The sequence below is a fragment of the Planococcus citri genome, chromosome 3 (genome assembly GCF_950023065.1).
Source record: "Planococcus citri chromosome 3, ihPlaCitr1.1, whole genome shotgun sequence".
NCBI classification, from domain to species: Eukaryota; Metazoa; Arthropoda; class Insecta; order Hemiptera; family Pseudococcidae; genus Planococcus; species Planococcus citri.
In genome coordinates, this window is record NC_088679.1 from 27384569 (window position 1) to 27397314 (window position 12746).

Genomic DNA, 12746 nt, shown 5'->3' on the forward strand with positions numbered 1-12746 from the left:
GCGCCTCGCTCGTCTCAACGATAAAATACGACACCAACTATACGTACTTAATGGGAAAATACGTGTATCTGAAAAATGCTGACTAGGCTACAGTTTGAAAAAGAAAATCCATTACATAAGTGCACACTGCACAGGTAATTTGGACCTTTTTTCTTCGAATCAACCCAGCGGATAGTCCGGCAAATGGTTTGATTCGAGAAAGGTCAATGACTTATGATAGAATATTATAATTTGACCATTCTCGCCCCTCCCCTCAAAATTATGGTCTGAATTCTAAAAAATTGAAAATAACGAGTACCGTATCGTTTGTTAAGGTTTCAAGGGTGCTGAATTCGAAAATCTGATTACTATTCAGATACGACCCCTCGTTACCCCAATCTCAACCGCCAGGGTTCCAAAAATGGACAAAATTCCAAAAAAAAAAATCAAATTACGTGTGATACCTCGTCCAGTAAGTAGGCTTTCAAGAATGCCGAGTTGAATTTTTTTTTTAGACACGTCTTTTCAGTACTCCCCTTCCATCCTTGTCAGGACCTCAAATATGGTTAAAAATAACAAAAAATGACGCATCATTTGTTTGATTTGCAAGGGTACAAAAATTAAAAATTCACAACTTTTTTCAAGAGTTCTGTGTTTTTACGTGCTGTCGAAGCCAATTAGCATACTTAAAATTGCTGAAGGACAGTCAACATTTACTGGGAGCTCTAGATTAGCTCAAAAACGGTGAAAATCGATTCAAAAAGGTAGAATTTAGGGAGTAGACATTTTTTTTTTTTTTGTAGAAATTGGTTGCAAAAGTTGATTTTGGAATTTTTTTTCACCACGGAATGGCCATTTATCGACTCTACTCGATTTGAAATGTCGAACTCATGATAGGATTACATTACCAGAAGCCGAAATCGGTTGCAACGCCTTTTGAAGCGACTTAAAATTTCTGAACAAAAATCAACTTTTGTTGGAGGCTCCAGGTAGGCCTGAAAGTTGTAATAATCGATTCAAAGAGTCAACTTGTCGGAGTAGAAGAAGTTTTGAGTAATATTTTGTACAAATCGAAACGATTTTGATTCTTGGAAACGCTAGAAACATTTTAAAAGGAAAAATTCACCATATAATATTTTTTCGACTGTTGGAGAGGGAGAGAGAAGAGGAATCATACTTGAAAATCATAGTTTCAGGCAAATCTAATGAAAAATGCCCCGTTTTCATGCCTCCAAAATTTCGGCCAGATTTCCAGAAATTGAGCGGCCCTTCATTATTGAGTTCGAAAACATACCCAATCAATTGCACCACAAATAGCACGAAACTGGGCAGCCTGATACGAGCAAAGAACGACGAGCGAGGTTGACTTCAACGTTAAAAATTCCCCTATTCAGTCCATCTAAGGAATCAGATCACATTCGAATCATTCCGTTTACGACCAAAACCAACCAGTCTCCTTCCCACTCCCCCTCCCCCTCCTAAAATTATCGAGTCGAAATTCCATCAACGAAGAATTTTCAATTTTTTTCGCATATTCGTCAACTAATCCAGGACACCTTGTATACACAACAAATCTCTACGACGTACAAAATCAAAAAAAAAAAAAAAAAAACTCATTGCAAACAGTGCAACAATATTAACAATAAATTAATTATTTTTTTCAATCAAAACAAAACTCATTTGTGCTTAAAAAACGAAAAATTGAAAAAAAAAATTCAAACTCGATGCAAATTACTTTTATACTTTCTGATAGAACGACCTCTCAATTTCAAGGTGATTTTTCTATCAACTTGCATCAATTCAAAATAAATAAAATTTGAAAAAAATAAAAATAAACCAACGTATAAAAAGAATAGCTACATAAAACTAACATCATCATCAACATCTTCTTCAACATCATCAACAATTAACAACAACAACAACAACAACAAGAACAGAAAAAAAAACTCTAACATACGCAAAGAAATAAAAATAATAAATAAAAAAAAAACAATAAAAAACGCTGTATGAAAATTATATGGAACAGAATGTAGGTTATAAGAGTAGTCTATAAGTATAAAAAAATTGAAATAAGCTATTACCGTTCTGGCCCAGGGCAATCGGGGACAGTGACTTTCGCCACAAACTGCTTATTTTAAACGGGCGGGCAAAGGGTTGCCAACGAGTGGTGGTGATTGAGGTGGTAGTTTTCCGTGCGTATTCACGCACACGTAGAGCATCCGGTTGAAAGGCCATGGGCGTGGGCCGGGTCGGGCGTTGGACGGGGATATTGGTTGTGGTCACATCGTTCACAGTGCGTCGTATTCGATGGCGGTGGTGGTGGTATTCGTAAATCGAAGGGTTACGACGATATGTGTGACAGGGCAACGGACGCAGACACAGAGCAATACATGTATATGGGGAGAGAACAAACGTTTACCAAATGGCATTAATTTCTTTGGCATGGTTATTAAAAAAGAAAAAAAAAATCAAATCAATCCTAGAAAAAGTCTATTACGTATAATCATCGCTACTAACTTATCAATTAGGGAAATACGACGCAAAGAATACTATTTCCAGAGAGAGATAAAAAAAATACACAAATCGTGACTCGAAAATTGAGCTGACTATTTTTCAAATTTTTGGTCAATTTTTACAATATTGTTGTTCCACGCGTCGTAATTGCAAATCATTACCACTAAATTCTTATCCTATTTCCTATACTTATCTCTTCGTTTCCAACTCTACGCAAAGTCGAGAGGATTTCTATCTCAAAGGTCTACAGAAAAAAAAGAAAGAACGCTAACGCGTTACGAGACTCATATGTATAAACTATTCTACGATACTCACGTCTGCTCTTAATCTTGCGATGTTACCGCCTCCTTTGCCAATAATTGATCCAGCAACCTGAAACACCACCATAAATGCACGATCAATATACACGTACGTACACGGATACACAGTCAGGCAGACAGACAGATAAGACAGATAGACACATCAACCACAAGATACCATATATTCTTATACTGCCATTTTATCTACTGCAACTACATTTATATTTGTGTAAGTATAGTACCTTATACCATATAGCTTAGTATACTATACTTTGACAGTAAATTTACACCATTAAAAGAAACGCATATAGGCAACATCGACCCCCTCCCTCACCCCTTCACCAGTTACATCATCCCCCTGTCTACTTCACGACGTTTATACGTACCTAAATAAATGAGACCTACGTTTCGAACAGGCTTTTAAAAGACGAACATCTTATACCCTGTCGGGTGTAATACGATACGAGTTTTCAAACTGTACGCAGCCTGCGTACTACGACGACGTTACACAGGTTTAAGTATTTACTCGCGGTTTTTCGAAAATAAAAACACGCGTTTTAAAAAAAAAGTATAAAAATTGAAAAATTACTGCTTTGTACGACCAACTTCGGCAGAAAACCAACAGTATCTTTGGATTTTCTTTCATTTTTTTTGCACCGCAAACCGCATAAAATTAAAATGAAATACGGACGCTTCCGTCCGTCGTGAAATTTGAGATCATTTTTAAATTGAAGTCAGACACGAGTGGGTGACCGACGAGGACAAAGAAGAACTACGAAATAGATACTTTTGTCACGCGAGACGAATGAAAGACAAAAAGAAAACTGTATACAGGCTGAGCACCTTTTAAAATCGCCATCAAAGTCGAGTAAGAAATTACAAGATTCAGTACTCGTAGATTTTTCCTGAATTTCGTTGACAAAAATTGTTTGTAAAATAGACTCGAAGAACCAACAAAAACAAAATGCTGCCAGCTTCCAAACCTTTTTTTTTTTTTTTTTTTGTTGCAAAATCTATTGAATGAATTTATGGGGGGGGGGATGAGACGAAACATCAACACATACAGAGCAAAGATTAGACGTAAAAATTGACCAAATGAATACTCGACGCAAGAGTTGATCAAAATATTCCAAAGAAACAATTATGTACATTTATAAAATTACTGAATTTTGAAAACACGACAGAGTTTCACAAAAAAGAACAATCGCAGGATTCTAAGTAAGCACACGCGAGTCAATGGGCTAAATGAAGATACTAATGGCACAATAAGTGGTGAAAAATCATATTGACTTCAGTTAAAAAGCGTAAAAATGCCAAAATTTCAGATTCATTCGGGTACTCGAAGACCTTAGTTTTCACCTTGTTTCCGGATACCGAATAGTTTCATGAAGAGTGGGGGGAAAATCTATAAAATTTGGGGAAATTTCAATATCGTGTCGAAGTTCAATTAATCTAGAATGCTGGATTCGAAACTATCGTTTTGCCCCCAAACCTAAAAATAGCTTGTATGGAGAGGAAAAGAGATCAGGAGGAGGGGGGGCAAAATTCCAAATTTGAGAAAATTTCAATATATGGGCACTAAAATGCAGATAATCTAGAGTATTGGTTTTGATCCTGATCTATATTCCACTCTCAGACTCGAAATGAGCATTTTGAGTGAAGAAAAGTGGAGGGCTCAAAATTCAAAATGTGGAAAAATTTCAAAAGGGGCACTAAAATGCAAATAATCTAGAACATTGGTTTCGATCCTGACCTCTATTCCACTCCCAGACTAGAAATGATCATTTGAGAGGAGAAGAGGGGGGGGGCTTCAAAATTCAAAATGTGGAAAAATGTCAAAATGGGCATTAAAGAGTAAATAATCTATAATGATGATGGTTTCGATTCTGACCTCCATTCAGTCTCTCCTTTTAGACCAAAAAAAAACCTTCAAGAGAAGACAGATCAGATGCAAAATTCAAGTTCGCGGGAAAAATTTTGAATTTCCGGTCGTTGAAAATAATTATTACCAAAATGACTTGTGTTGGTTGAAATACAAGCTATGAAAAATGTTCGAAATTTTCAAAAAATTTAAAATTACAAAAACTCTACAAATTGAACAAAATTTGAAAAAAATATCAACCCATGAAAAAATGTCTCTGATCATTGTAAAATTTCGCAAAAATTGTTTAAAATGACGCAGAAAATTGCACTAACAAAATGAAATGGTTTGAAATACTACGCAAAAATTATCAAATAGGGAAAAAATACATATTTCAAAAATTATAAAAAATCACAAAAATTGCCCAAAATATCATAAAAATTACTTGACTGAAATCAAATAGTTTTAAATTATAACGCAAAAAAATTTTTAATTGAGAAAAACTATTCAAACATTGAAAAAATTACAAAAATTGTTCATAATGAAATGAAGAAGTTCAAAATACAACCTAAACAAGTTTAAAATAGGGAAAACCTGTTCAAAAGATGGTAAAAAAACTGAAAAACTACACAAAATATCATCAAAATAATTGTTAAAACACGATAAAATTATGCAAAACATCATGAAAATGTTTGAAAAATTTCCAATCAAGCCAGACGACTCTTCTACAAACCCTAAACATTTCACCATCAATTCACAATCCAGCTGGCAATATTTCGACACGTCTGATCACCGCATCAAAAAATCAGCCAGACATAAAATGCCAAACAAACCGAATAAGGACGTGAAAAATAAAACCGTGATATTTTCGAGTAAATTATCGAAGCAACTCATTTCGAATGAATGAAGTTACAATATCATTCCTGCTCATTACACCTTGCTCGTCGATTCTTCCACTGCAATCGAAACGATTCAATCGTCCGTGAATAACGTATACCCTACCCTCGTCTCATCGTTTTCAATGCTGCTTTTTCACGCAGGTAAATCATTATTAAAGCGAAAAATTTTCCGTCGAGTTGAATTTTGAATTTGTAAATTCTTCTTTTTATCTTCGTCTTTATTTCTTCCTCCTACGTATAATTTCTCTATTTTCCTCGTCGTTTAATTTTACCCTTTTTAATCATTATTATTATCACCTTGAGCAAGAAGGAAAATGGTCGAAGAAAGAGGAACATAGAAACGAATCCCTTCGGTTTTTCACGATCGTTTTCCGTCTTTTTCGCCGACTCTCACGACGCACGTTTCAATTCCCATCCGCGTATCCCCAATTTAATAAAACTGTCGCCGCCGAATTATATCACGTCATCGTCGACACAAATGTCGCACTATTTGTATACCTACTCGACGCGAAAACAAACCAAATTCAAAACTGTATACGGATACTTGGAGTTAGCTCCGGTGCACCCTTCCTTCGTGCTTCGATGGCTTAGCATAGTCGTCAGAGCGAATAGGTACACGAAACGGTATGAAATTCATTTTCATTTTAAAATCCGCCGAATACACGAGCTTTTAAGCAGTGCTTTCAACGTCTCGTAGTAGTATTCCTTAGGTATACGGATATAATCCGCGATTTGAGACCGGGAGAAAAATTATTTCATTTTTTTTTATTTCAGAACCGGCTAGAGGGAGAGAGAGAATGGAAAGGCGAGTGTAGGGAACGCGAACGAATTCGTTTTATTCCATGCCTCACAACGAAGTCATTTTTTTTTTTTTGGCAATAATGCTGAATAAAGTACTCGTATGTACTAGATCATGTAAAATTTTTATGAATGAGAACGTTTCATTTGACAAACCACAAATTGTTCTCACAAAAATCAATCAATACTTAATGATGAAATTTTACCCATATAATAAAACGACAAATATGTACACATACCTTGCTAGGAATAAGAATCCGTATTTCCACATCATCGGGGCCGATTTTCGAACGCTTTGGAGGTCCGCCGCTGAATCCATCGTTAAATCTCTTCATGACTTCTATAGAACAAAACATAAGAAAAACGAACAATTATTACTACAGAGTCAAAACTGTGGCATAGATATTCATACAGTATAAGATGAGAAAAAAGTAACAGTTTTAATGAGAGGTCAATGCCCCTTAAAATTACTCCATATAACATCTCTTTGACCATATCTGGTGAAGAAACCAAAATTTCAAGCAATTTTTCCAAATTATCGAGTTACCGTCATTTATTCACTGGGCACCTTTTTACGAAATTTTCATAAACTTTCATTAAAATCTACACTCCCCTCTCTTTTCAAAAATATTTTACGTCATCGAATTTTTCCATATTTTCACAAACCTTTTTCTCTAAATTTTGACTGAATATGCTGCTTTTTCGTAGCTACCAAAATTACTACTTTCAATACGTTTCAAACAATAATATTTTCAAACTTGCAGGGTCATTAAAAAATCTTTTCAAACACATTTTCCGAGCAAAATGGCAATTTCAGTTTTCCTTTACCAACGGCTTCAAAATGGATGGATCACGAAAACTGATCTACATGATTCTGTTTGTTAAAAAAATTCCATTTCGAAAAACCAACACAGTAACACTCGATTCGTTTTTTTTTTTTTCATAAACTCATTTCAAGCACTGGATGTTAGACAAAATCCAAACAAAAAAAGTGAATTTGAACAAATTTGATCGAAATGATCGTAAGATATTGTGTGTTTAGCACGAATTCAGAGTTAGTTTTTCCTAAAAAAAAAAATACACATTTTCAATTGTAGAAGAGCACCATAAAATTTGTACGAAATCGCAATATTTTGTAATCGAGATCGTTTAAAAACTAAAATTGACTTTCATAAGGAGAGGAGGGGGTGGGACCTACTGACAGTGAGGTACTGCGTAGGTTACACCAAGTATCAAAAGTGGCAAAAACCACCTTTGTGTCTAACAAAACTCCCACAAAAAAATCATGACTTTTTCATGACCTATTTTTCACATTTTTACCGCATGAAAATACCCCCCTCCGCAAAAAAAATTAAACACACGTAACTTGAAACTGCGAGAAAAATCGAACAGGGTTGCCATTTTTTACAGGATCAAAAATTAGGTATCTCAGTTTTTTCATTTTTCTGATTTTTTGAACTAATTTTTAATTTTTTTTCATTTTATGGAGTTTTAAACAAATTTTCAAGCGTGTTTCGAGCAAAATTCATGACTTTTTTCGTGCCTTTTCATAACTTTCATGACTGTTAGACACCTTGAATTCTTGAATACACACTTTTTTTTTCTAATGGAGGTACTTTGAGGATTCTTGGCTCAACCCCTATACCCAACTAAGAGACTCAAAATTTTTCAGCAGGTACTTTGAGGATTTTTGGCTCAACCCCTGCCCAGAAGCTCAAAATGATTTTTCCTGTCTGAAGTGATCAATAAAGCTGGTGAAAAAATTTTCAACTTAATTTTGATGGACGATTTTTATAGAATTTTTCGCGCTAATTACTGAAAAATTCCATCATCACGTCAGGATTTTTCAAATTTTCGGAGACTGAAATTCTATCAATTTTTGCATACCTCTCTCTCAAGCCATTCCTGTGATAATTTCACCGTTTTTGTTATTCTTTACGATTTTCTCAAAATTTCGATACTCTTGATTTACTTTTTGTTATTTTGCACAATTTTTTTTCTCATAAAAATCTAATGATACTATGACGATTTCGTTTTGGTCGACACAAATTTTCGTTCGTGAATAGTACAACAAAACACAAAACCGCGAAGACGGTAAAAATTTTGGCCAAAAGGATGATTTTTTTGATGATTTTGATAACCAGGTAGACAGCTAGACACCTTGATGCCCTTCTGGAAATCCCTCATTGCTATTTCAGGCAACACCATAAAGAACAATTTCAACGAAATTACGATTTATTGTTTTTCTGCTCATTTTTAGTAAATACGTATTATCCCAATTTTAGAAAAGTGTATTTACCCACCACGAGTATATGAAAAAGTGCAATCTACGGTATGCCATCTTCCACAAAATTCCATCATCGAATCGATAAAATGAACGAGCTTAATCAAATTTTCTTTCAAGAAGAATCTCTGGAGTTATCGTCAATCATATCAACTGGGTCATTCAGTATACTTCTCTTTGCGTAAGTTGAAAATTCTTTTCCAAAGTTCGTCAAACTTTACTCGCGTCGTAGGATAAGCAAGTTCCACGATGCAATCTCTTTTCTCGATGTTATTACGTACATATTTCAAAAGCAGCCAAGTATGTAAGGCCTTAAAATTGAGTAGGTCACTTGAAGTTTGAAGATGTGAGAGCACAATTCAGACTACTGGAAAACCCCGTTGGACTAACCCAAAGGGTTTCTCCGGGTCGTCAGTTCCATTTTCGGTCAAAATTCTTGATCAAAATACCAGAAATCCATCCGAAAAAAGAGAAGCGAATCATCAAAATCAAGAAAAAGAAAAGAGGTCAAAATGTAGAGAAAAAACTTCGGTATTGTTTAGGTTAGACAAATACAAGTATCACCTTCTGACTGCGAAAGTAATTCGTCTTGAAAGCAGATAGGTATTTTACCTACTTTCATATTTATCCCATCTCCCGATAAAAACTTGAAAAAAAAATAAGACAACGATAGGGTAAAACGTGTCCCCGAATTCGTTGTGCTGTGTGAACAGAGAGTCGCAGTGAATTAGAAAAGGAGCGCGAAAATAGCGAGCTAAAAGTACACACAGAAAAGAAACCAGAAGCTGAGAAAATACACATTGAAAATGAAAGGGGAAAAAAACTAAAGAATAAAAGAAAAAAAATCATATGCGTATTCGTATGCAATGTAGGTATATTGCACGAGTGTAAGTATAGTCTTGAGCCGACCAACGAGAGGAAAACGGTCGTTTATCGTCGAACCAAGTTGGAAAATTACGGTATGTGGATTGTTGTGTGGTTGTTTAAAAAGGGGAATTAGGGTGTCGCGGTGGTTGCGAAGGAAGAAAAAACCCGAAACGAAAGGAACAAGCAAAGCCGTATAAAACCAGTAAAATAAGATAGGCCGCACGCTACGAAAGCTGAATCGGTGACGATGACGACGACGAGGGCAGCAGAGGAGGAGAACTTTAATCATAAGCACTTAACGTACTTGTCGTGGTCATAAAACTTGCGAACAAAATGCTCTTTCTTTGGCGTGTTGGTAGTTGCCGCCACCGCGCCGAGCCGTTTCCTGTATTATAAATGGCCAACTTTTATACCGACGATATGTTTGGACGATAATTCTTTATCGATGATCGTGAGCAATGGCTTTTTGCGAGACTGTCGCCGCCTATCCTCACCAGACCAGACTGGGATGAGGCCAGCGGTCGCTGGTGGTTTATTTCTTCGGTGTTGGGTCTTTTGACCTCGTGGCTCGTTTAACGGTTCAGAGCCGATTGAACTTTTTTCTCGCAGGGAGACGCTTACATAATATATCACGCGTAGTAGGTACAGGTTGGTCGAAGGGTGTAAGATAAATATTCAAAATAGAAAGATTTGTTGGCTAGCTAGATGGTTGGTGTAATTGGGGTAGTTGTTTTTTTTCAAGTTGTTCTTTTTACGAAAGTCGACACGTCTTGCTTGAATTTATTTTGAGGTGTGATAAGATCAGAATCTTTTTCCTGTTTGGTTCTTTGACGAGTCTACAAAAATAATCGATGTTCGTACCAGGAAACCATAAATCAGGGCAAAAATGATGATGGAAACCCATTAGTTTTCGGCTGGTTGTTGCCTTTCAATCGTTAACAATTGATAAAATAGTTCGCATAACATTTTGAAAATCACCCAAGTCGTTCAAAAAGTTCAAGAAAATCAGTAAAAGTTGACAAAATTAAAAACCTGCTACTGACACAATCATAGAAAATTGAGTTCTGCGAAAAATTTAAACATTCCTCAAATAAACAATGACGAGAAATGAAATTATAAAGCATAAAGTTACTTATCAGTCAGCACCGTTTGATTCACTCTTCCCCAAGAGACTTTACTTCTCATTCAGATATATTGAGCTGAAGTTGAAAAGTTGAATTTAAATAAATTTTCTCGATGAAAAATTTCAATTTTTTTTCAACGTAAAAAAACCAATTTTTGTAAAAAACATTTCAATTTTCAAACCTCAGAATGGGATTAGTTCATCACAGGAGGGATGGGAGAGATGAAGGAGGAGGAAGCTTTGCGCATGAGATACTTGGCGTGAAAACTCAACCTTCCTGGAATCGTCTTATTGCGGATTTTTCATTAAATTGCTCAATGTTTGCCTTATTTTACATAAGACCCTTTTCTGCAATATTTTCTTCATTTTTTCCGAATTTTAAATATTTTTTATGGCACTTCTACAATTTTTTACACCATTTTATTTTAAATAAATTTTCCATATTTGAAGCGATAACGATTTCACACTTGAAAACTGAATTTTGAAATACAAAATTCAGAATGAAATTTCAAAAAATTCTGTTCTCAATTTTCGTTTGCTGATAAATATTTTGTCAATTTTTCATAATTTTACGCCTATTGATGCGATCGTAGTACAGAACTTTGGCATTCAATAACTCCATATTCCAAAATGAACATGGCACTTGAAAAATCAAACCAAAATCATTCAAAAATGTGCAATCTAGAAAATCTAGCCAAAATTCTCCCCATTCTAAAACTACCAGTCTAGCAAATCGAAATCGCATGCATATGTTGTTGCCGCCTCACACACCTACAACCTATTCTATAATAATTCGTCGGCATCAGAAACAATTACCGTTCAAATTAATCGAATCGTTTTGGCACTACATCAATCTGCATGACACATGCCACTTCACTTTGTTCAGGGCCAATTACGCTCGTCAAAATTGACATCCGCGGTTCCGCTCGCACCTAGGGTACTGACCACCTGAATCAATTATAATAAATACCTTAATTGACACATTACGTATACAGACGTACGAATAGGTAACTCATCACTCGTCACATTCTCTCGCGGAAACGTCGATGACGCTGTCACTGGCGTACCTACAAAAAAAAAAAAAAAAAAAAAAAAAAAAAAACTCCAAACACCCGCTCAATTCCCACGCACCGATTCCATGTCACATCGACCACACGTCGTCTCACATTAACTTCACATCGTGAAACAGTTTTTCCACAACGAACGTGGAAAAAAAAGAGAAATACAGTGAAAATTTTCAAAATCGATAATCCGAGCTCATTTAATAAGACTACCTACTTCTTTATACCTGGCTCAAAGGTATTGGAATAGTATCGACAGCAAAACCGAAGAAACAACTTTTGCTTCGGGTATACCCTTTGATATCGAGTGCCCCTCCAAAATTTTCGCTGGTTCTTCAACGATGTGTGCTGCCCCCCCCCCCCCCCTCCACACACCTTCACCGTCAAATGACAAATTCAGATTAGAGACGACCTCTCATCATGAAAGGCAAAATCTGACTATACAAACAAAAATCATTAATTTAGACCCGCGATTTTCTCAGCAATACATTGCTTTTTGATAGATCCGGCCCGAAGGACCAAATTCGTCAACTCGATACTTTACTAGCAAAGAATAATTGAATGTGGAAGTCAAAAACAAGTGATTTTATTTTCTTCATTCCCCAATTTCTCAGTAACATATCGATGTTCATGTTTAATGAATCCGGCTCGAAGGACCAAATCTAATATTTCAATACATAGGCTACACGAATGACTGATTTCACTTCTCACATACATTAATCAATTTTGGCCAATAATTTTCTCGACGAAATACTGTTTTCCGGCGGATCCGACCCGAAGGACCACAGTTGGACAAGAGCTCCCTCAAAGTAATTACCACGTTAACTAAATAAACGCAATAGTTTGATAATTAATTCCGATATCAAGGACCTTTTTTTTTTTAAAAAAAAAATATCACCATTTTCCTAAAAAATAAAGGCGAAAAAATTTACAAATATCAACATTTTTCTCGTAAATTTCGCTATCTACATCAAATCGGTACGTCCTCCATAAAAATAAAACATCCCGCAACTTGGTCGATATAATTAAACTTTCCATATTTTCTTTTTCTTTTTCAGTGG

At 35.6% G+C, this 12746-nt stretch overlaps 1 protein-coding gene across 4 annotated transcripts in view; it reads right to left on the minus strand.

Moving 5' to 3' along the window:
* Positions 1-12746, minus strand: part of HnRNP-K (Heterogeneous nuclear ribonucleoprotein K) — a 71232-nt gene that overhangs the window by 20561 nt on the left and 37925 nt on the right. For all 4 annotated transcript variants that reach the window (XM_065358194.1, XM_065358195.1, XM_065358196.1 and 1 more), the window contains 3 exons: positions 6590-6690; positions 2809-2865; positions 2061-2104 (listed from right to left, as the gene is read on the minus strand). In XM_065358194.1, coding sequence (XP_065214266.1) covers positions 2061-2104; positions 2809-2865; positions 6590-6690 — 202 coding nt within the window. The remainder of the gene's footprint in view (positions 1-2060; positions 2105-2808; positions 2866-6589; positions 6691-12746) is intronic.